Here is a 26707-nt window from a genome sequence, read left to right as displayed (position 1 = left end):
AGAACAACTTTGCCTTTAGATTTACTCACAATTTAACAGTGTTTTTCAAAAAAATCAACATGATAACCTCTGTCACAGATTTGACTTATACTCAGTAGATTGTGTTTAAGTCCTGAGACCAGAGCTACTTTTTTAATTATGACATTTCCAAGATTGATATTGTCATATCCCAATGTTTTTCCAATGTTGTCATCTCCATAAGAAACACTTGGGCCAGCTTTCTCCACAAAGTCTGATAGCAGGGCCTTATTTCCAGTCATATGTCCTGAACATCCACTGTCCAGAACTAGAATATTTTTCCTGTTGCCCTGCAATCACAAAGACCACTAATTATTAGTTTTAAGGACCCAGACTTGCTTGGATCCTTTGGCCATATTAAGTTTGTTAACATTTGCAGCGGATTTAGCATCAGAGTTTATGTTAACATTTTTCTTATCAGAACTTACACTATCAGACTTTGAATCAGAATTTACACTAGAAGGAACAATGGAAACTTTTTTCAAAGAAGGTTTTATTTGATAATAATCATAGTACAAACTATGATATTCCTTACAAGTATAAATGGAATGCCATAAACTACCACAATGAAAACAAGGATTCTGTGGTTTGTATCTAACAGACTGACTCTTAACTCCTGATTTGGAAGGTAAGGAGTTAATATTTTTATTCTTCCTGCAAAAAGAAGCCAGATGGTTAGAACTTCCACAGTTATGACATGTTTTCCTAGGAGCATCAGGAACAGGTTTATAATCATTGCTTTTATTCACACCATCCTTTCCATTCCTATTTTTCCTAGGTGATTTTACCTTGTTTGCATTCTTAACATCTTTCAGCTTATGCTTAAGCTGCTTCTTTGTCATTAAGCCTATGTTCACTTCAGCTGTCGTTTCTTGTTTTAGTTTGTCAGAATTTAATTCCTCTTTAACTTCTGATTTCTCATTTTCAGACTTTACAGTTACAAACTTAACAGGTTTTAACTTTGGCTTTTGCTTAACAACAGGCTTAATTTCTTCAGTTCCTTTATCATTCTTATCTTCTCCATAACCTAAGCCCTCTTTCCAGTTTCCACTACTTAGCAAATTTTGAGTTGTTTTGCCAGAGTTAGTCCAAGTCCTGATAATCTCTCTTTCCTTTTCTAACTCAGTTTTTAGAGATTCATTCATTTTTAGCACTTCATCCCTAACATAAAAAGCATCATCTCTATCCTTCTGAGTTTGATGGAACATGACTAACTCTTTTTCTAAGAAATCATTTCTTTTCTTAAAAGCAAGATTTTCAGAAGTTAATCTTTCACATGTTAAAGTTTGATCTCTATAACTAACAAACATGGTTTTAAGATATCTTCTCAACTCATTAATATCATCAGTATGAAAAGCATAAGTAGTCTGAGGTACCTTTGTTTCAGCAGCTTCAGAACTGCTCTCAGCACTTTCTTTATCAGCATTTTCCATCAATGCATAGTTCTCCTCACTTTCAGAGTCTGAGGTGTCTGTCCAGCTTTTCTGCTTTGTGATAAGAGCCTTGCCTTTGTCACCCTTTGCCTTTTTGCAATCAGGAGATATGTGGCCTTTCTCACCACAGTTATAGCATTTAACATTGGTATAATCTCCTCTGTCAGACTTTCCTCCTCTGCCTTCAGATCTTCTGAAATTCTTCTTATCAGAACTTATGCCTGTCCTGGAAAACTTCTTTCCCTTCCTGAACTTCATGTATGCAATCTTTGTGATTCCTTTCACCATAAGAGCACACAGCTTCATCATCTCCTCATCAGCATCAGTCTCGGGCAAGCTTTCAGAATCTGAGTCATCATTACTTTCAGAACTTGATGACTCCGTTTCAGACTTTATGAAAAGAGCTTTACCCTTGTCTTTCCTTGAGGAAGCTGCTTTGGGGGATTCTTCTTCAGCGTTAAGAGCAACTGTCCTTGACTTTCCTCCTTTCCTCTTGCTTCTTTGTTCCATCTCAAGTTCATGAGTCTTGAGCATTCCATAGATTTCATCAAGAGTTGTTTCATCAAGATTGTAGTTGTCTCTTATTGTCGTTGCCTTCAAATCCCAGCATTCATGAAGAGCTAACAGGAATTTAGGGTTTGAATCTTCAAGATCATACTCTTTATCATCCAATGACAAATCATTCAAAAGTTTGACAAATCTATCATATAAATCATTCAATGACTCATTAGTCTTTGAGTCAAAATGTTCATACTCTTGAGTGAGTATTGTCTTCTTGTTCTTCTTAATTGTGTCAGTTCCCTGACACCTTGTTTCCAGAGCATCCCATATCTCCTTAGCAGTCTTGCAGTTGATTACCCTGTTTGACATTATACTATCAATGGCACTATGCAGTAAGTGTCGTACCTTAGCATCCTTAGCAATTGATGCTATATCTTCAGCAGTATAATCACTCTTCTCCTTTGGTACGGTCTTTGCTGCTTCACCTGCAACTGCAATAGCGAGCTTGGTTGGTTTGTGAGGCCCTTCCTTGATTCTATCAAGGTATTCTGGATCTGTTGCTTCCAGGAACATGGTCATCCTTACCTTCCATATGGGATATTCAGATGGTCTCAGTATGGGAACTCTGATAGTCTCATACCGACTTTGAATTTGTGTCTTTGGAGGTTCTTCAGTTTTGGTAGGCTTAGTTGGAGTTTCTGTGTCAGACATGATTGTGTTTGGATATTTAATTGTATGTGTGTTAACAGATTAGCTCTGATACCACTTGTTAGGTCACACACACTGTAGAGGGGGTGAATACAGTGTAAAATACAATCAAATCGAACTTTAATATATTAAGTAACAGAAAACAAACTTTATTGAAACAATAAACTCTGTTACAGTATGGAACTGTTACCTCTCAGTGATGAACAAATATCACGAGAGATGCTAGGGTTACAATAAATAATCTTCTCGAATATGATAACACTTATAGTGTAAACCCTATGTCTGTGTTTATATACTACACAGTTACAAGATAATCGCTAATTGATATGGAATATAATTCTGCTTCCTAAAATATATCAATCAGATATCTTTTCTTCCAAGTATTCCATTCTTCACGGAACTCCTTCTTCATGCATATCTCTTCTTATGTTTATCTCGATCTTCTTTCCTTTAATCAGCTACTTTCCTTATCTGATCGTCCTTCAGCACTTAAGTTCTGATATCTAACTTCTGATGATTATCTCCTGATAATATAAGTACTGATATCTTTAAGTCCTGACTTCCAGTATAAGTACTGATCAACAGTTAAGTACTGATTTGTCCTGTTAAGTAAGATCTGAAATCTAAACATAAATTATATTAGCCATGACATTATCAAATATATCTAACAATCATAATACAAATTGAGGGGAGTAAATGGAGTAATTTGATTTTAATATAGAAATAATATTTTTTTAGGGATGAAATTGTATTATTTTGATCCGTTCAAAAATTAAAGTACATCATTACTTAAGTCGAGAGTTTAATGGTTAAAAATTGCATATATTTCATGATATTTTTTTTTACAAACAAAAAGTAGTTTTCAATAATTTTAAAATTATATAGTCGGGAAAAACTTCCAATTGTCGATACAACCAGGGTAAACAAATATCATACTAAAAACAATTAGATAATTTGTTTAATGATCGTTTAACACATAGAATTTAAAAATTCTTGAAGCTAAAAACGAAATCAAAGGCATCCGATACGATCCAAAATACACCAACAACTCTAAAAATAGACATCAAGATTGACCATATCACATAAAATCATCATTTGACCAATGTTCAAAAATACCAATCGCACAAACCGAGATTAGAGAAGCGACATCTCAGCTATCTACATGCCCGATATCATCTATAAATATGTTGAAGGCATCTCACCGATCTATATGCCAGATAGCAGTTACAAACATGCCGAAAGTGTAAACCCGTGAAGGATGAACAGTCTTTGGTTGTGAAAGGTGAGTTCTTGCAATAATCACCATTACCCCATATTCGATGCAAGCTTTCTAGATCACTAGAACATCAATAAACTCATCCTCCACAGATTTAACACCAAATAAGCCCAACCATAACTAAACAAAAACGTAACAGAATACCGAACAAAAGAGACCAAACACACACTCCAAAAGGAGAGGCCTTAACATACAAACACCGACAAAATTGGATTCTATTCAAAGAAAATTATCAAGAACAAAAGAAAATGAAGGGGTTGGGACATTCTATCGAAGAAAACTAGTGAAAACCCCATGATTAACTCGAGAAATAACAAATCCTAGGAGAGGAGAGAGGCGACTACGAGTGTTTTTTTTATATTAATGTCATTGAGAAAAGTATTATAATGTTATAACAAGGTGATTAACCTCTAATAATGATATGAACTATATTATCAAAATGTTTTGATTAAATTTGAATTTATTCTACTTTGATTTAAATGATTTTTGAATTACCAAATATTTGAAACACATTATTTTTAATATAAAAAATACAAGAATTTTCAAAAATCCTTTTCAACCAATTTTTCCTTCACAGATCAATTCAAAGAAAGTTAAAGTTTAAGCATTTAACCAAACATCTGTGATGATCACTTGGATCTCCCCACTCATTTTGCAGAATCACTATACTATTTTTTTCTTACCAAGCCAAGAATATTTACGCATCCAATCATAATTTTTATATATCATACTCACATATTATAAGATTTCAATAATTCTAAAAAGATTTAATAAAAATATTTTATGTTTGACCCAGAGGAAACGAAATAAGTGAAAGATAATATATATCGAATCACAACACATGATGTAGAAATAGAAAAGGGGTCTCACCAAAAATATAAGAAAACAAATTTGTACGGTTTTGTTTATTAGTAAATGTTGTATATCATAATATTTTATTAGAGTTTTTTATTTTATTGAATTTCTTATTGTAATGTATGTCATAAAGTTGTGTTTTAGTTCTTTCAAAATTGTAACTCTGGAAAAATAAAATAGAATAATTATAGGCGATATAATTAATATTATAATCATATACATAAATCAAAATTTATATTTCCTGTTAAAGCTCTTAAAAAGATTAAAAATTAATATTTATCTACCTATGATATTTTAAAATATAATCAAGTATGGTTATGATAACCTAAAAATGTACGGTAATTAACGGATTATGAATGAATTAACGAGGAATTGCTGTAGGGGCATTTGGTCTCTATTCACAAATCACCTCCCAAACTTTTACCACCTGTATTCTCTTCTATCTATTGTTATAGCATTTTTACGTAAAAGCCCTTATTAAAAATTTAGGTGACATTTCTTATGTCACTGCAAGAAATCGGGCCATTTACGACGGTTTTTTTGAACTGGAATCGTCGTAATTGAGGCATTTACGATGGAAAAAATTTGTCGTTTTTACTTGAGTAGTAATCAATTTTTCGTCACAATATAAAATTGTGTCATAAGTTAGGAAGTAGGGGCCCACGTTCTCAATAAAATAATAAATCTACTTATGACGGAATATTCCGTCGGATGTTATAAACATACAACGAAAAATAATGTCGTATGTTAGTTACTTACGACGGAGGAAACGTCGGATGTTTTCTTATGAGCCCCACTTTTTGATAAAATAAAACATAAATTTATGACACAACTATATGTCCTAAATTAGTAACTTACGACGGAATATGTGATAAACAATTGTCGTAAGTTTATATTTTCAGAATTGCCAAATTCATTAATTATGGAGATTATGAAAAAATCAATTATTATTCAATGGACATTTTCATTAATTAAAATTTTAGCCAAGCTAATTATATTGATCAAATTTGTTGAACCAACCTGTAACATAACTCCACATCATCTATTATTATATTAAAATTAAATATTCTATATATAACAATTTGAATTAATATTAATATACCATTTTTAAAATATAAGTCAGCCATTATAGTCACATCCATAAAAGTACTATCCGTCACACATTCACTAAATTTAAATAATCAGTATCTTAATTATATCTGTTAGGTCATACACATTGTAGAAGGGGGTTGAATACAGTGTATAATACAATCATATCGAATTAAGAACACAAGTATGTAACAAAGAATAATCTTATTAATAAAACAGTATTGCAATAGAACCGTTCTCTCTCAGTGATGAACAAATATCACGAGAGCTGCTAGGGTACAATGAATAATATTCTCGATAATGATAACACATATAGTGTAAACCCTATGTTGTGTTTATATATCACATAGTTACAAGATAATCTTCTAATTGATATCGAATATAAGTCTGCATCCTAAAATATATCAATTAGTTATCTTTTCCTCCAAGTCTTCTATTCTTCATAGAGTTCTTCTTCATGCATATCTCTTCATGTTTTAGTCTTGATGTTCTTTCCTTTCAATCAGCCGCCTTCCTTATCTGAAAGTCTTCTTAAGTCCTGATATTATCTTCTGATGAATATCTTCTGATATCTTAAGGTCTGATAACTTAAGTTCCGATATCTTAAGTTCTGACTTCAGTATAAGTACTAATTTCCAGTTTAGTCCTGATTTGTCATGTTAGTCAAGATCTGAAAACTAAATACAAATCACTATTAGAAATGACATCACAAATATATCTAACAATCTCCCCCAACTTGTAAATTAGCATAATATACAAGTTCAATAGATATTTGATGATGTCAAAAACATTAAGTACAAATGCATATGAGAATTTGACTAGATAACTACAACTCACAGTCCTTGTAGCTTTTACCATCCTTAAAGTCTGATATCAGCTTTAGCCTGTATATACTTCAAAATTTAACAGTTGTAATCCTTGACTTGGCTTCAGTGTGTGACCTCTCGAATATCATGAGTTGTTCTGAGATAGTTCTTTAACAAACTCATCTCAGCATATTCAAGTTCATTCTGCATCCTCCTTTTTACATCTTTAAGTTCAGCTGTATCTTCTCCTGTCTGAAAGATAGCAGCCCTGAGATCATTAATCTTTGCTTTCCTTATTTCCTGATCCAGTTTGATCAGATAAGCTTATTCAGACTCCAGATTAAATTCTAGTCCCTTAATACCCAAAAATGTAGTGATTTTGGCAGTGTTAGGCTTCATCTCAACTAGTTCTCCATTGTGAGCTCTGTACTTAGGATAATATAGCCTGTCAGACTTTATAGAGTATAATTTCTTCTGTCTTTCAATATCAGACCTTATGTATCTGGCAGCACCATCTGTTGATCTGTTCTTCACTTGAAGTAGAAATAACACATGTCAATTCTTCAAAGTACTTCAAACGAATAACATCCTTTCTTATCTGGAATACCTTCCCATCTGTCATGAAATATAGCATGATATCTTCTTTTAGCACAGAGTGGTAGACCATTTGTACAGACTCCAATTGATTCAATCTTTCAAGAATTGTTCCTACTCCTGGTGCACTTAAGGAAGTTGGATCATTGGGAGTGTTATATATTCTTCTTTCATTAGAACTACCCAATCCTGATTTGTCTTTAGCTTCCTTTCCTAGAATAACTCTTGCTTCAAAACCACTTGATGTAGTCTTCAAAGGTTGAGCAGATTGTTGAGCTTTAGTAAACCCTGGTAGTAGAATTTTGAAGATTTAACATAAGCAATGTCAGAGGTTTCCTTTTTTTCTGATGTCAAGACAACTTGAGCTCTGTCAGAGGTTGCTTGCTTCATTGTAATATCAGAATTTACTAAGTCCTGATCTTGAACAACATGAGCTCTATTAGAGGTTGTTTGAATATTCTTCTTCTTCTTCAAAATCAGACTAGTATCTTTATCAGATTTTGCTTCCAGATCCATGATTGGCAGATAGATTATTACCGAATCATCAACTTTAGCTTTGCCCTTGAACCTTGGATCTACCTCCACTTGTGATTTGTCTTTGGATGTGGATTTGATTGCCTTTGAGTTTGTGTTCTCTTTAATCACAATGCCCTTAGGCTTTGAAGGTTTCTTTGCAGTAATATAAGCTTTAGACTTGGATTTGACATTTTCTGCTTTAAGTCTGGCTTCTTCTTCTTTCAGACTTTTAAAGCCCATTCCTGGATTGTCTTTGAGAAATAGTCTTTTTGAAATTTCTTTATCCAGCTTTTGTATCTTGGGGTCTTGATAGTAGACTGTTGTTTCCTTCCCCTTGAGCTTCAGTGTCTGCATAAACTTCTGTGATTCATGACTTTCACCTTGTATCAGAACATCAGACTTAGTCAGAACTTGTTTATCAGAACTTATTCTTTTATCAGCATCAGAGCTTGATCTCTGTGTAGAAGTTCTTGCTTTCCTAGATGAAGAGTCTTTGCCTTGACCATGACCTCTACCCTTTTCAGAGTTTCCATGGTCATCATTTTCATCATCCTTTTTCTTCAGTGCTAAATCAGTAGAGCATTTGGACTTAACCAGCTTCTCCCCCTTTTTGGCATCATCAGGTAGTAGGAGAGAGAGAAGTAGTTCCACTGAAGATTGGATTTCATTTAGTTGAACTTGTTGAGAAGATTGATTCTTTAGTACTTCAGCAATCTGAGCTTGTTGTTTCTCCTGAGCTTTCTCAATAGTCTCAACTCTGTTAAAGGCAGGCTTGAAAAATATGTTCTTATCCAGTTTAAAGTTCATGTCTTGCTGAATCAGTGTTTCTTGAATTTTGTCCACTTGGCTTGAGTTATGGAGTGTTGACCTTGAAGACTCAATGCAGTAACTCTGAGTCATGCTTTGAAGTCATCATTCATCAGCATCTCATCAGCTTTAGCCAGGTGCTCAGCAAGAATATTTACAGTAGGAACAAAATCAACTTTGTTCCACTCCTTGATCCATTCTCTTCCTCCGGAGGTTTCACTCCAAGGTACTGGTGCATTCTCTCTCACAAACTTCTTAATCAAATCAGCTTTACAAACTGTTTGTGGAGGTGCATGTCTAGAAGGACCAGCTGCATCAGCATTTTCATTTGTAGCAGCTTCACCAAAATTGTCAGCATTTACTTCAACAGAACTTGCAGAATCTTCAGTATCAGCATCTTGTGATATAATAATTGCATGTGAAGCAATAGAAGATTCATCTTCATGGACATCAACATCTAGCAGTGGAGTTGTTGGTGGAGTTTGTTGGGGAATGGTTGGAGCTTCCAAGTACAGAACCTCAGGCACATTCAAGTTGTGAATTTCTATTTCAGCACTTGTACCTTGATTATCAACATGTACTGGAGAGTGAATATGAGACACAGGAGGTGTAGGCATTGGTGATGTAGCAGTCTCTGGCTCTTGAATTGGAGATTGTGGAGCTTCAGTAAGTTCTGGTTCAGCACTGGGAAGAGATTCAATCACAACTGGTTCTTTTGAGATCAGAGATTCCTGACCTCTTTCCTCAGCTGCTGCTTCTATTCCTTCTTCAGAGATTGATGATTCTACAGCCCTCCTTGCTCTTTCCTTTTGAAGTCTCTTAGTTGATGGAGAGACTCTGGGAGCTTCATTATCAAAGTTTAGATTTCTAAGCCTTTTTAGGGGCCTAGAACTCCCATTTCTTGAGCTTTCTGAGAAGAGACCTTCTCAACTACTTCAGCAACAGGTTCTGATGGTTGAACATGTACCTTATCATCAGACTCATCTCTTAAAATCATCTTCCTTTTTTTCTGTTGTGACTGAAGTACTATCTTAGTCCTCCTTGCTCTTGAAGAAGAAGGCTTCACTTGATTATGTGCTGATGATTGGTTGGCATGTTCAGATATGAGTGTTTGTTGAGTGCCAGTAGTAGGTGCTGATGGCTGTTGTGTGTTAGTGGGTTGGACATCAGGATATAGCAATGAATAGGTAGCAGCATCAGCATTTACAAGGGCTTGCTTTACTGATAAAGGAATTTTAAGGGGTCTCAAAACTCCCTTCTTGTCGTCAGCAGTTAATAGATCTGTAAAATCCCTCTTAGCTAATTTAAACGGTTCTATCTGTTCACTTGCTAATTGTGGTTCGTCTGAAGTACAATGACTGTACATTAACTGAGAGAACCTAGCAAAGTAAACTACATTCATGTCCTCTTTCATTCTATCACCTATAAAACCTAACACAATCTTTACATAATCAAAATGAGACTGGTTTAATAGTGCATACCCAATTTGTTGTGTCAGAATATGAATGGCATCAAAATTTGAGGACTTGTTGGCAAACATCTTCGTGATGTAATCGAAGAAGAAGCTCCATTCCTTTCGAATATATGGGCATTTGAGTTGACCCAACTTAGCCAAACTCTGTTCATACCCAAGATTAGCCATCATTTGTTGTAGCAATGGCTCCCCCACAGCAGAAATGAATTGATAGTTTTCAGGCAGGTGTAGAGCTTTTCGAACTGTTTCCTGAGTAACAACATACTCAACCTCCTTTGCTGTAAACACGATGCTTGGAGTCCCATCCTTACCACCATCATCATAAAGTCCTGTACGCCAAAACATCATAACTTGAGTTCCAGATAAATAGGATGGCTGCGTCAAAGCGAACCCAATTTCACTATGAGATAAGAAATCCTGAATAAAATGAAGTTCCGTAGGAGCTTCACTCTTAGTGAGAATGGCAGCATAGTTGTTGGGGACGAACTTTGCTCCATTAAAGATTATATCCTTGGGTGCCATTGAAAAAGAAGTGAGAATAAGAGTGCCTGAAAGGTGTTTGATAAAATGCTTGTATAAAAACCGTCAGCGAATATAGAGAGAATAAGACAAAAAGAGAGAGTATAGAAAGAAATGTAAGTAAAAGATTTTAAAATATTTTATCTCTTTTACTTATACGCTCCACTTGACAACAATTATTGAGAAGTGGAACAGACTATACACCTATCAGCCATACAGTAATTAAGACAAAAGTTAATGGGCACGGAAAATAAGTAATGATTACTATGCACATGCAGTTTTTCAAAAAAAACTGTTCCCACTAAACAAATGATTATTACTGTCTTTAACTCACTTAAATAAATATTCTGATAAAATATAACCGTTCAAGTATTGACCAAAAATAAATCAAGTAAATAAATACTGCCACGTAAACATAAGAACTTGATTATTATCAGAATTTAAAGGTTATCAGAATATAGCTCCTTTACTAAAAAAGTGAATGTTTATTTCTGTAATTCTTCACACAAATACTGATATGGTTTCCTCAGAACATAATCATCAAAATTTCCTTCAGACTTTGTCCTCAGAATTTATGCAACTGACACTTAAACTGTTCATCTAAAACAACATTGATCACCATAGTAATTTTCATCATTCATATGGAATGTAAGTGTGTGATTTAAGCTAAATATCAGACAAAGAGTAAAGTCTTATTCACTTCAGTACATCTTAGAAATAAGGCATAACTAAGAACTTTGCTCAAAATCTGTCATTAGTCTGAAGTCTACTATAGAATGAGTTCATGTATGAGTCCACCTCAACTGTTTTGTGCTCATTTTATACATCTTTTACCATTCTTTTTCACAGTGGCTTCTCAGTATAAGTGAGTCACAACTGCTATCAGAATTTATGCTATTATCAGAGTATTTCTCTAGTAATCAGAGAATGTGAAAAGTCACCAAGAAAAAATTATTTACTTTTCTAATGCATATTACTTAATACCAGCAATGCACTTGGGTCTTCCCTTCCACATATTTACTCTAGATCTCAAAGGAGTACCTGACTTTAATTTTCTTTTCTTTTCTTTTCTTCAGATAAGTGAGGTTTATCAGCATTTAGGTTATCCTTAAGATTTATTGACATCATAATTTGACAGATAAGAAGCAAGAATCTAGTTTGTGACTTAGTAATAAGATACACAAAGTAAATTTGACTAAGCTCAAAATCAAAATTTGACTATGTGAAAAGTTACCAAGAAAATTTTATTTTGCTTTTCTAATGCATATTACCTTATACCAGCAATGCACTTGGGTCTTCCCTTTCACATATATCTTTCTCTAGATCTCAAAGGAGTACCTGATATTTATTTCTTTTCTTTATTTTTCTTTTGATAAGTGAGGCTTATCAGCACTTAGTACATCCATAAGATTTACCAACATCAGAACTTAACAGATAAGAAGCACTATTCTAGTTTTTGACTTAGTAATAAGATACACAAAGTAAACCTAACCAAGCTCAATATCAGAATTTGCTTATGTTAAAAGATTTCCACATAAACAATTACTTCAAACATGGGATTTTTAGTATATAAGAGACTACTAGGTCAGCATCTAGCACAGTTATCCTCATTGGATTGAATAGTCATAAATAAATTCATATCACTATCAGAGTTTAGAAATTCACATCAGATAACAATCAGCACTTAGGTAAATTTCAATTTAAGCACAGAATACATAAAGATAGTAAAATTTGTAAATACTGATCATAAAGTCTGATGTATCAGAACATAAACTAAACAAATTTAGAGAAAGAACCTAAAACAATTCCAAGTTCATATACCAATCTTGTAAAAGTAGCTTCACATAGTGGTTTTGTGAAGATATCTGCTAGTTGTTGATCTGTTGGAACAAAATACAATTCCACTGTACCTTCCATCACATGTTCCCTTATGAAGTGGTACCTTATGCTGATGTGCTTTGTCATTGAGTGCTGAATTGGATTACCGGTCATAGAAATAGCACTTTGATTATCAGAGTAAATAGGGATTTTAGAAAATTCTAACCCCTAATCCAGTAACTGATTCTTCATCCAAAGAATTTGTGCACAATAGCTTCCTGCAGCAATGTACTCTGCCTCTGCAGTTGATGTGGAAATTCACTTTTGTTTCTTGCTAAACCAAGAAACTAATCTGCCTCCAAGAAATTGGCAGCTTCCACTTGTGCTTTTCCTGTGAATTTTGCACCCTGCAAAATCTGCATCTGAGTGACCTATTAGCTTAAAGTCTGATTCCCTAGGATACCACAATCCTAGATCAGTTGTACCCTTAAGGTACTTGAAAATTCTTTTCACAGCTGTTAAGTGAGGTTCTCTTGGATCTGCTTGAAATCTTGCACAAAGACAGGTAGCATACATGATATCAGGTCTACTTGCAATTAGATAGAGTAATGAGCCAATCATACCTCTGTAATCAGTAATATCTACTGATGTACCAGTATCCTTATCCAATTTTGTTGTAGTGGCCATAGGAGTGGATGCACTTGAACAGTCATGCATTCCAAATTTTTTCAACAAATTTCGGGTGTACTTAGATTGACAAATAAAAGTTCCTTCTTCATTCTTCTTGACTTGAAGGCCCATAAAATAGCTAAGTTCTCCCATCATACTCATTTGATATCTTGACTGCATTAGCTTGACAAACCTTTTACAAAGTCTGTCATTTGTAGAACCAAAAATGATATCATCAACATATATCTGCACCAAAAGTAAGTCCTTTCCATGGTTGAGATAGAATAAATTTTTGTCAATAGCCCCTCTGTTAAATCCACTTTCCAGAAGAAACTGAGCTAATGTCTCATACCATGCTCTTGGAGCTTGCTTAAGACTATAAAGTACTTTATCAAGTCTGTAGACATGATTAGGAAATTTTGAATCTACAAAACCTGGAGGTTGTTCAACATATACTTCTTCTTCCAATTCTCCATTAAGAAAAGCACTTTTTATATCCATCGAAAGACTTTAAACTTTTTGTGAGCAGCATAAGCCAAAAATATCCTTATGGCTTCCAATCTAGCAACTGGTGCAAATGTTTCATCATAATCAATTCCCTCTTATTGAGAATATCCTTTTGCAACCAGCCTTGCTTTATTTCTTGTAATTATGCCATCACTATCAATTTTATTTCTGAACACCCACTTTGTACCAACAACAGATCTATTCTTTGGTCTTGGCACTAGGGTTCAGACTTTATTTCTTTCAAATTCATTTAACTCTTCCTGCATTGCTTGCACCCAATCAGCATTTTGAAGAGCTTCTTCCACTTTCTTTGGTTCAGTCTGAGAAAGAAAAGAATGATAGAGACATTCATTTGATGTTGTTGTTCTAGTTCTATCACCTGCTATAGGATCTCCAATAATCAAGTCAGGTGTATGTGCTTTAGTCCACTTTCTTGCAGATGGAAGGTGATCTCTAGAATTGGATGCTCCCCCAAGATCCATGCTGTCTCCATCAACATCTTCTGATGCTCCCCCTGAAATTATGCTCTCTAAGTTGGATCCTTCAGAATTTGAGTTTCCAGAATTATCAGAACTTGGCCCATCAGAACTTGATGAATCAGAACTTGAAGAGCCTGTTCTAGGTTCAGATGCTCCTTGAGATGTGGTTGGATCTTCAATATGCTCCCCCTGCACAGGTGCATTTTCCGTTAGCGTAGTCACCACAGTTTCAATAACATCAGTGTTTAACCCATCAGAGTTTGCAGTATCAGGATTTAGACTATCAGAATTTACAGAATCAAAATTTAAAACTTCATTCTCAAATCTCAGCGGATCATGATCATTGAAATCTTCAAGTCCAGTAATCTTCTTATCATCAAAAGAGACATTGATAGATTCCATGACAATCCTTGTTCTTAAATTGTAGACTCTGAAGGCTTTTGTGGAAAGTGGATATCCAACAAAGATTCCTTCATCAGCTTTTAGATTAAATTTGGATAGCTGTTCAGGATGAGTCTTAAGAACAAAACACTTGCATCCAAATACATGAAAATACTTCAGATTTGGCTTCTTTTTCTTCACCATCTCATATGGTGTCTTTCCATGCTTGTTGATAAGTGTTGTATTCTGAGTAAAATAAGTAGTCTGCACAACTTCAGCCCAAAAGTAGGTTGGTAACTTTGCTTCATCAAGCATAATTCTTGCAGCTTCAATAAGAGTTCTATTCTTTCTTTCAACAACTCCATTTTTTTGTGGAGTTCCAGGAGTAGAGAATTCCTGCTTTATTCCATGGTCTTTGCAGAACTCTTCCATAATCAAATTCTTGAACTCAGTGCCATTATCACTTCTTATGATTTTCACAGAGTCTTTGACCAATTTATCCAGTTGTTTGACATGATCAATCAAGATAGATGCAGTTTCACTTTTTGTGTGCAAGAAATACACCCATGTGCATCTGGTAAACTCATCTACTATGACCATAGCATATTTCTTTTTTCTATAGACATGACATTCACTAGACTAAATAGATCAACATGTAGTAGGTGATAAGGCTCAAGAATTAAAGATTCAGTCTTGCTCTTGAATGAAGATTTTCTTTGTTTTGCCTTTTGGCATGAATCACAAAGGCCATCAGGAGCAAATACTGATTTTGGCAGTCCTCTCACAAGATCTTTCTTGACTAGTTCATTTATATTGTTAAAATTTAAATGAGGGAGTTTCTTGTGCCAATCCCAGCTTTCTTCAATTGATGCTCTGCTTAACAGACAAATTGCAGAACCATCAGAACTTGTTAAAAGCTTGATCATAAATGTTACCATGCCTGTATCCTTTCAGAACAACTTTGTCTTTTGATTTGCTTACAACTTCACAGTGTTCTTCAAAGAAATCCACATGATAACCTCTGTCACAGATTTGACTAATACTCAACAGATTGTGTTTAAGTCCTGAGACTAGAGCTACTTTTTCAATGATGACATTTCCAAGATTGATATTGGCAAATCAATAGTTTTTCCCATGTTGCCATCTCCATAAAAAACTCCTGGGCCAGCATTCTCCACAAAGTCTGATAGCAGGGCTTTATTTCCAGTCATATGTCCTGAACATCCACTGTCCAGAACTAGGATGTTTTTCCTGTTGCCCTGCAATCACAAAGACCACTAATGATTAGTTTTAAGGACCCATAATTGCTTGGATCCTTTGGCCTTATTAAGTTTGTTAGCATTTGCAGCAGATTTAATTTCAGAGTTTATGTTAACATGCTGTTTATCAGAATTTACAGTATCAGACTTAAATCAGAACTTACACTAGAAGGAATAATGCTAACTTTCTTTAAAGAAGGTTTTATTTGATAATAATCATAGTACAAACTATGATATTCCTTACAAGTATAAATGGAATGCCATAAACTACCACAATGAAAACAAGGATTTTGTGGCTTAAACCTAACAGACTGACTCTTAACTCCTGACTTAGAAGATAAGGAGTTTATATTCATATTCTTCCTGCAAAAACAAGCCAGATGGTTAGAATTTCCACAGTTATAGCATTTCTTTCTAGGAGCATTAAGAACAGACATATAATTATTGCTTTTATTCACACCTTCCTTTCCATTCCTATTTTTCCTAGGTGGCTTTACCTTGTTTACATTCTTAATCTCTTTCAGCTTATACTTAAGCTGCTTCTTTGTCATTAAGCCTATGTTAACTTCAGCTGGTTTATCCTGCTTTAATTTGTCAGAAGTTGACTCTACCTTAACTTCTGTCTCAATATCTTTCATCTTTTCAGAATAATACTTTACAATTTTGGCTACAAACTTAATAGGATTTACCCTTGGTTTAACAATTTGTTTAACAACAATTGTCTTAATTTGTTCAGTTCTTATTTCATTTTTATCATCTCCACAACCTAAGCCCTCTTTCCAGTTTCCACTACTTAGCAAATTCTGAGTTGTTCTACCAGAGTTAGTCGAAGTCCTGATAATCTCTCTTTCCTTTTCTAACTCAGTTTTTCGATATTGATTCAATTTTAACACTTCATCTCTAACATAAAAAGGATCATCTCTTTCTTTCTGAGTTTGATGGAACATAACTAACTCCTATCTAAATATTCATTCAGTTTCTTAAAAGCCAGATTTTCAGAAGTTAACTTATCACATATTAAGGTCTGATCTCTATAGCTAATGAATATGGTTTTAAGATAAGATCTCAACTCAGTAATATCATCAGTATGAAAAACATAAGTTGTTTGAGGTACCTCTAACTCAGCAGCATCAAGACTGCTATCAGCATTTGCCATCAAGGCATAGTTCACCTCGTCTTCAGAATCTGAAGTGTCTGTCCAGCTTTTCTTCTTTGTGACAAGTGCCTTGCCTTTGTCACCTTTTCCTTTCTTGCAATCAGGAGATTTGTGGTCTTTCTCACCACAATTGTAGCATTTAACATTTGAGTAATCTCCTCTGTCAGACTTTCCTGCTTTGCCTTCAGATTTTCTGAATCCCTTCTTATCAGAACTTCCACTTTTCCCGGAAAACTTCTTTCCCCTTCTGAATTTCCTGTAGGCTATCTTTGTGATACCCTTCACCATAAGAGCACACAATCTCATCATCTCTTCATCAGCATCCATCTCAGATAGACTTTCAGTTTCTGAATCCTCATCATTATTAGAACTTGATGACTCAGTATCAGACTTTGTGATGAGAGCCTTTCCTTTTCCTTTCTTTGAGACAACCACATTGGGGGATTCCTCCTCAGCATTAAGAGCAACTATTCTTAACTTTCTTCCATGTCTCTTGCTTCTTTGATCCATCTCAAGTTCATGAGTTTTGAGCATTCCATAAATTTCATCAAGAGTAGTTTCATCAAGAGCATAGTTGTCTCTTATAGTAGTTACCTTCAAATCCCAACTTTCAGGAAAAGCTAAAAAGAATTTAAGATTAGAATCTTCTAGATCATATTCCTTATCCACCAGTGACAGATCATTCAAGAGTTTGACAAATCTGTCATATAAACCAGTTAATGACTCATCAGATTTTGAGTCAAAGTGTTCATACTCTTGAGTGAGTATAGTCCTCATGTTCTTCTTAATTGTATCAGTTCCCTGGCATCTTGTCTCCAAGGCATCCCATATCTCCTTTGCAGTCTTGCAGTTAATTACCCTGTTTGACATGAAATTGTCAATGGCACTATGCAGCAAATGCCTTACCTTTGCATCCTTGGCAATAGATGAGATATCTTCAGCTGTATATTCACTTTTCTCCTTTGGTACGGTCTTTGCTGGCTTATCTACAACTACAACAGAGAGTTTGGTTGGCTTATGTGGTCCTTCTTTAATTCTGTCAAGGTATTCTGGATCTGTAGCTTCCAGAAACATAGTCATCCTCACTTTCCATATGGGATACTCAGAAGGTCTCAGTATGGGAACCCCCTAATAGTCTCATATCGATTATGGATTTGAGTCTTTGGAGTTTCTTCAGTTTTGGTGGGCTTGGTTGGAGTTTGCTCTTCTTCAAACATGATTGTTTTGGATCTTTACTGTATATATGTTAACAGATTGGCTCTGATACCACTTGTTAGGTCACACACACTGTAGAATGGGGTTGAATACAGTGTATAATACAATCAAATCGAATTAAGAACACAAGTATGTAACAAAGAATAATCTTATTAATAAAATAGTATTGCAATGAAACCGTTATCTCTCAGTGATGAACAAATATCATGAGATCTGCTAGGGTTACAATGAATAATATTCTCAATAATGATAACACATATAGTGTAAACCCTATGATGTGTTTATATACCACACAGTTACAAGATAATCTTCTAATTGATATCGAATATAAGTCTGCATCCTAAAATATATCAATTAGTTATCTTTTCCTCCAAGTCTTCTATTCTTCATAGAATTCTTCTCCATGCATATCTCTTCTTGTTTTAGTCTTGATCTTCTTTCCTTTCAATCAGCCGTCATCCTTATTTGAAAGTCTTCTTAAGTCTTGATATTATCTTCTGATGTATATCTCCTGATATCTTAAGTTCTGATAACTTAAGTTCTGATATCTTAAGTTCTGACTTCAGTATAAGTACTGATTTCCAGTTAAGTCCTGATTTGTCCTGTTAGTCAAGATCTGAAAACTAAACACAAATCACTATTAGACATGACATCACAAATATATATAACAATATCAATAATCCGTATCTTATATCATTTTATCCAAATATTTTAGTTAGTTTCATTGAAGATGCTCTTAACATACTAAATTTAGCACGATTTAATGAAATTTAAAAAAGTATGCTATGAATTTCAGTTCATAAAGATGAAAATCAAAGGTTTTCTCCTTTATTTCATAATAGAATAATAATTATACGCATTTAGTTACCATAGTTTGTACCATGCCCTAAAGAGGAGTTAAGTTAAAATTTACTTTGGAGTTTATACGCTCAATATAAAGAGAGAACTAAATACTGGTATTTTGTTTATGATTCGATTTCGTATGGGCCGGCTAAAAAATTTCTTTGACATTATTCTTGCATAAATCATTGAGGTCAATTGAAAAAAAAACTATATAACTACTGGTTCAAAAATGTGAATACAAACATCATATGGTCAAGTTATTTGGCATTTCAATCTGATTGCATGTTGGTTATACTTGTCATTAGACCTAGCAAATCGGATAACCGGATCGGTTTCGGATTGGATCTATTTCGGATTGGTTCCACGTCGGATTATGATATAACTGGAGACCATTCGGATCGCATCAGATGTGATTCAGTTCGGGTCTAATTCGGATCAAAAGCGGATGAAATTTGGATAAAAATCGGACAAAATTCGGTTCGGATTAAATTTTGTTCGGAAATTTCAGATCATACTTTATTTATTTTTTCATGTTTTGAGACTTAAAAATATATTTTTTTATTAAATATAGTACTTTTAATATAATATAATGTACTTTTACATTAATTTATATTTAAATAATTAAATTATCACGAATTTAAGATACTATGAATTTTGTTTATTTCGAATCATATTCGGTTGTGATATTATATGAATCGGTTTTGTTCAGTTCCAATTTATAATCGGATCTAGTATTTAGGATCATTTTCGGTTAACTTTCGGTTCGGGTAATTTTCGGATCGGTTTAATTTGGTTTTCGGATAATTATCGGATTATATATTTCAGATCTCGGATCGGATCTCGGATCCATAGATTTCGGTTCGGTTATTCGGATTCAGACCCAATTTGCCAGGTCTACTTGTCATGAAGTATTTTTTTTCAACTACCTAAAACGATAAAGCAAATGGATAAGATAACTACTTAATAATTTGACATACAACATTCTGAGATAAAGTAATTATCTCTTGTAGTTTACATATAAAGATAATTTGATCATTTCAGAACCTATTATAATTTTGCCGTCCAACAATGTTTGGTCATACATATAACAATAATCATTTGTAGCTTAAATATTGAACTTTGCTATAGTTTGATAATTTACCAAGTATAACTACAGATATCAATATGGTACCAGACATCATTTCCGCATTTAGCTTTAGCACAACCAAGGCTGGGCGAGTTGGGATTAACCACTTGAAGGTAGTGTCCGCAATCCTGCCTTTCTTCACATCTTTTGGATTTAGGGTCCCAATACTTCTTCTCACTCGCCCAATAATCCACAATTTCTTTTGCAGTTGCCGCACCATTACCTTGAAATAGACACTTGCCATATGGTCCGCCCGAATGTTCATGCTTACAGTTGGGGGCTATCTTTTTGATGTAATTCCCTGCATACGCAGCCAAACTCTCATTCCAATGCATTAGTATTACACCCTCGGGTGCACGATGTGCATTGTGGGCATCAACTCACTCTTGTGGTGTGGGGTCACGTGGTTTGGGTGGTGGTGGATCTGGAGATTGAGCGAGGCAGGAATGAGCCATGAGAATGCATAGGGCACAAACAAGAGCTGCAGAAGAGATTTTAAGCAACCCCATTCTATTAGGCTTTTATGTTGATATATGCCTATTCTGTTCTTTACCTATTTCTATTTATATTTGGAAGAAACCATAATTGTAGCTTAGCTGATTGGTTATAAAATAATTTCTATAATCAGATACTTGTATCACAACATGAGGCTCAATCTATTTCTTACTCTACTAAATTTAGTAGTGGTTAATAAACTCTAAAAATGATGCTATCTATACTATACTATAATAACTGTAATGAGATATAATTTGTAGTTTGGTTAACCCCTCATTTTGGTCATCCCTTTCAATCTCGACCGTCAGATCTTTTTCATCAAATAATGAGAGCCGTCAACAACAAACACTAAAAAAATACACTCCACAAATTCTCAGGTTCGAATCCCGTCAACAACAAACATTTATATTAATATTTATAAAGATACTACCTTACGGGCCGTGCAATGCACGGGTCTCGGTTATAGATATATAAGTTCAGGTTTGAATTCCGTTAACAACAAATATTTATATTGTTATTAATAAAGATACATATATGTTTTTAGGTTCAAATCTCACCAACAACAAACAATTACATTATTATTAATGAAAAAAATCTCCAATCGTATACTATTTGAGCTAAACTTGAAATAATACATAATAAAATTTATAATTATATAATTATTATTTAATATTTTACTATTTATATAAATTTTTATTAAAATTATGTATATATAAAAAATATTAACCAAGACCCGTGCATCGCACGGGCCGTAAGCTAGTATTTATAATTTGTAAGAGTCATGGAAACAAATTAACTCCAAAAATTTTAGGTTAATATTTTGACCTTTTCATATTTTTCCTACCCAAAAAGGTTAATTCTAATGTTAGTTCGATAATCATGTAAAAAGCAGAGATTATGCAAATATAAGATTAATTGTTTCTTCGATTAGACTTGAGTGTATAACTAAATATGTTAAGTTCGATAGGAATTAATGGTCACTATTACTTAACATTAATTACTAATGCAATTACCCTAAAATAGTAGATTATAAGAGAAACTCCAAGATTTCCTTTGCTCCTATCCTCAAAAAAAATATTAATAAATGGGCTACTTGTAACTTAAGATAGAAATTTGTTTTCTCACTCCGACAATTCTCCTCAAATTTATCTTCATTTATTTTTTAAACTATATTTTGAACATAGATATTTCACATAAACAGGGTGCACAGGTTATCTACACACTATTACTATATATCGCTTCTCTGGCATGTTTTTCACTGTTGCCAAACCAATTCAAATACTTTCATTACGTTTTTTTTCTAAAATAATATAAAATGTTAAATCACTCTCTTTGTGTTATGGATAAAAACTTAGGGTGTATTTAATGTTTTAATGTTAGGGTTCGTGAGCTTCTAAACTCGATTTGACTGCACTTGTGTTTCGTGACTCAATCTTCCCTAACAAGATGCCTACGTACCTTGCTGTTCGCCAAGAATCAAGTCAAAAAACGTAGTTCTGATTTATGGGGTGAGTCCACTTATATAGGCATGAGATACCTTTGAATTAGGTTAGGGTTAGAAGACTTGGTGGACAAGTCTCAGAATTAGAAAGGACTTTGGAGTCCTAGGAAGTTGGAAACTGATTCCTTATCCTATGAGATTTCTTGAAGGCCAATATCCAAGGAATTGGTCTTCATTTGGACTCTACTTATCAGCTGATTTATCCCATATTAATCAATTACAAAATTAATTAATATTCAGGGTTTTGGGCCTTTTATAATGGGCTTTATTGCCAACCCAATTCGGGTATAATTAATGCGATATTAACTACGCAATCAGGGTTTATTTTACTACCTATTATTTTCCCCCCAACTTCTGGGAAACCATAAAAGATATCGTGAAAGTTAAGTTCATTTGTTCCTTTACAGGGTATCGTTATTCCGTAAAGTGTGGAGCGACCTACACATTTACAATGATGTGCCTTGTACGTGGCTTCAGGGTTGTTTTGGAACTTCCCTATTCCTTTCATTACCTCATCCCTACTTTTTTCGGAATTTTCTGGTATTTTTCCTTAATTTATAGGAATTTTCCCTTAATTTCTGGGATTTTTCCCTAATTTCTGGGATTTTTCCTTAATTTATAGGAAAGTATTTCAGAATTATTTTTCTGTATTTCCCTGAAATTTCTCCCTTTTTTTCTTTTTTTTTTCTAAATAATTTCGACCAGGAATCCGTTCGACCAGGATCCTAGTGGAATTATCTCCCCATATTGTCTGGTCGAAGCCTTAATCGGTCAGGAAGTTTCGATCAGAATCCTGACCGAATTCGATTAGGACCTCTGGTTGACCCTGACTTCTGACCGAATTAGGGCCCAACATTGCTCTGGTCTTGATTATTTTTTATCAGGAATTCTCGACCAGGAATCCTGATCGAATTCAGATAGGATTCAAGGCTGTCTTTGGAGTTTCTGACCGAATTAAGCCTCATTATTTTCTGATCATGCATGGTTTCGACCAGGGTGATTCGATCAGAATTATAACCGAAATTTGGTCAGGATTTAAATATTGACTTATGATTTGCTGACCGAATTATGGGCCAGTTAACTCTGGTCGTGGGAATTTTCGATCACATAACTTCGACTAGGATTTTGACGTTTGACTTATAGATTTAGACCGAATTAAGGGCTCTTTAAATCCTGTGAAAGTGTTTGTCCTAAATCCAATCATATATGATAAGTTAGGAAGAACTTTCTTGTATTCTTATTTGATTTCATTAATATTAATAAAAGACTTGTTTTGGTTTTATTATGGGCTTTATCTATTTAAAGTGTTTTGAATACGATGTTCCATAGTTTAGAGTAAAGCTTCTAGAATTATAATAAGATTGTAATAGTGAGATCTAGAAGATGATAACTTTAGACTTAAACAGTTCCTGATCATAGGATAGCTAATCGGAAGTTAGTGAATCCGCAAAGATTAGTACATACTATGCTTGCTCCCTTCAACAAGATGTCTGTTCTCATAGGAATTTGTGTGATGACACTGTAGCTAGTATGTAGGTGCTTATTAGGGAATAAGTTCACTGAACATGACTCGATAAGTTGGACAACTAATGGAGATTACTCACGTGTCAATAGTTATTCACTGAGTGATAGTTATACAAGTATCCTTAGACTTGAGATCGTTAAAGTTATCTTGTATATAATGAACTGTGCTTTGGTTTAGTCCTTAGTCTCAAGGACATCCATTAGGTTTATTCTGGGCATAGGGATTGGTGTATGGAGATAGTTAACGTTAATAGAGGATCTACCCCTTCCAGTATAAGAAGAGAATATCCTATGTTATTCTTAGGATGCGAGTTCTGGATTCTCTGGCCAGAGTGTATGAAATTAGAAAGGAGTTTCTAATTTGCATTAATATGAACTTTGCATTATGAATAAGAAATCATATGATTAAATTTGATAGGCCTGACACGAGATCCATACCTTGTATTTAATCAGGATATTGTAAGTGTAGAAGGAATTCATTGTACGGTAACTAGTCACTGACAGGTTCTTGGTATTCTAAGCACTGAATTCATATTATCCGGATAGTCGCGATATGTTGAGAAGCATCACTAACGATGTAGAATAAATATAATTAATCAGTTAATTATATTTAATGAATTTTAGAATTTATATAAATAATAAATAGAAGGTTTATTATTATTTATTTCTACTACCGGCTTAATATTGAACCTACAGGGTCACACCATAAAAAGATTAATTTATTGATGAAGGTATGTTTAGAGAGTAAGTTGTTTCCTAAAGAGTTTAGAAAAATAATAATGATTAAAATAGTTTTAATTATTATTTAAACATTTTATAAGATAAAGTGTGGGATTTATATAATATTATATATTGATATATTAATTATATGAAAGCCTAGTGAGCCCTATATAAAGAATGAGATGAGGAAGGGTTTTGGCATGCACTTGTGTTTTTGTGAAAATTTAGTTGCCACCCTCTCCTTCTTCTTCATATCTCTCTCTCTCAAAAGAAAAGGGCACCATTTTTATAAAGCTTCATCTCTATAAAAGCTTCATCGAAGGATTATTCTTGGTGGATACCAGTAAAGTGCTTCAAACTCTGAGGAGCAACTGTTAGCATCCATTGTTATAAAACTTCGATTTTCAAGGTATGATTATGATTCTTCCGCTCCCTTGATTTTATATATTTTTTTCTATATGTGCGATATATGGTTTTACGGAATAACTGTTATATCATGCTTCCGCTTTTCCATAAATTCCTTCATTGGCATCAGAGACAGGTTCCGCATATAGAGATTCATATAAAAAATCAGATTTTTTTATGCATGTATGGATTTATTATAAGTTTTACAAGTTTATTTAGATTTAATTATGAATTAATTCGAAATAATTTTTGTATTGGATTTTGACCACTGATCTAGGTTCTACAAGTGTTGTAGATCATCTAGGTATTGTTATTCATAATTTTGTGATATGTAGATTATTTGTTATGATTTTTTTTAAAATTATTTTAATTATAATTCATAAAATAAATATGCATGTGAATAAATATGAATTTAATATTTGCTTCCATCCATAGGCTGACCTTGTAATTGTTACTACAGTAAATGAATTCGTCAGTTTTTGTTTTGGGACATAAATGCAATAACATTTACAAAAGGGGCCAATAATGATAATAATAATAATAGTTATTATTAATACTACAATAAATGAATTCGTCAGTTTTTGTTTTGGGATTTATATAATAGTTTTGAACTGTTTATATTCCCGAAAGTGTTTTAAAGCTTGTTTTAATTGCTTTTAAATACTATAATAAATCCATACATCAATATATATATCAATGTGTGACATGATATTACTTGCATGCCTACTTGTTTATTTATTTATTTCTATATATGAGATATATGCCTATGTTTACCATGCGATTATAGATTTAGGTGAACTTAAATCAATATAAGGCGTACTCTCAAAAATCTAGAACAGTAATCGTTTCTTTCCTTAACAATAATATTATGAATACAATCATGATATTCTTGTGTTTGTGAAATACATAATTAAATATAAATTTTCAATATTGAGAGTAAGGATGATTCTGTCAAAAGCGGATTTCGATCTGTAAGAAAGGGGTATTAAGTGACGCCTCTTGACAATGCTCCCCCCGATTTGGGAATCAACCAATTATCGATTATTGATTTGAAATATTTAATTTAAAAGGAAGAATCTCTTTATAATATGATTATGATTGCACTAGTACAGAAAGATCCTTCTGCGTCGCATTTTTGCGTCAGTTGAATATAGAACCGACACGTAAACACGCTTAAAGCATCGGTTGCAACTTTAACCAACGCCTTAAGGCATTTGTCCATGATCTGTTGCGTCAGTCTTTGATACAGCCGACGCTTTTGACAGTCTGTAGTGTCGGGCTTTCCACCGCCGACGCCTAAAATCACATACGCCGATGCTGTATGTAGAAGCTACAGCATTGGCATTAAAAATGCCGACACTGTAGGTTTGGTCTAAAGCGTCGGCTTGTAAATGTCGACACTACAAATTTGGTTTGAAGCTTCGGCATTTAATTGCCGATGCTGTAGAATGGGTTTAAAGCGTCATCTTCTAAATGTCGACGCTATAGGTTGTGAATTTTTTTTAAAAAAAATTAGAAAAATTTTAAATAATAAAAATTTTAAGTATAGCTATAAAATATGAAATAAAATTAATAAATTATGGATGATAAATTATTAAAATCATTAAAAATAGTAGAAAATTAAATATCTATGATATACTAAAATTTAAATTCTTTTAAAATATAAAAGAAATTAAATAAAATAATTTTATAATTACAAAAGAATTGATATTTCACCAAAAAATCTAACAATAAATTAACTAATTAATTTTAATTTTAATAATTAGTAGATTTGAAATGTTATTTTTCAATTTTTGAAAATTAATTGAAATTTTAATTTTATATAAGTAAACACACAGGTGTTAACAATTAGTGGATAATGCACTAATACAAATACTCCCCCAGCTGGGTCCATAATACATGTATTTTTTGAAAAAATCTTCCAGAATAATTTTTTTAAACATAAATCATAATTTTCATCTTTACCTACATTAATTATATTATATATTATAATGAGAATTAATCATATAATTG

General features: G+C 33.5%; 1 protein-coding gene across 1 annotated transcript; it reads right to left on the bottom strand.

The window, feature by feature from the left end:
* Nucleotides 1-19744: 19744 nt before the first annotated feature.
* On the bottom strand, nucleotides 19745-20384 carry LOC141697172 (pathogenesis-related protein 1B-like). The gene is made up of 2 exons (XM_074501475.1): nucleotides 20100-20384; nucleotides 19745-19849 (listed from the first exon to the last, which is right to left on the bottom strand). The coding sequence occupies exons 1-2, from the start codon at nucleotides 20382-20384 to the stop codon at nucleotides 19745-19747; spliced, it is 390 nt and encodes a 129-aa protein (XP_074357576.1).
* Between the last annotated feature and the right edge of the window lie 6323 nt (nucleotides 20385-26707).

The sequence above is a fragment of the Apium graveolens genome, chromosome 1 (genome assembly GCF_009905375.1).
Source record: "Apium graveolens cultivar Ventura chromosome 1, ASM990537v1, whole genome shotgun sequence".
In the NCBI taxonomy this organism is placed as follows: Eukaryota; Viridiplantae; Streptophyta; class Magnoliopsida; order Apiales; family Apiaceae; genus Apium; species Apium graveolens.
Note: the sequence above shows the minus strand (reverse complement) of the source record. Positions and strands in the feature narration are given on the sequence as shown.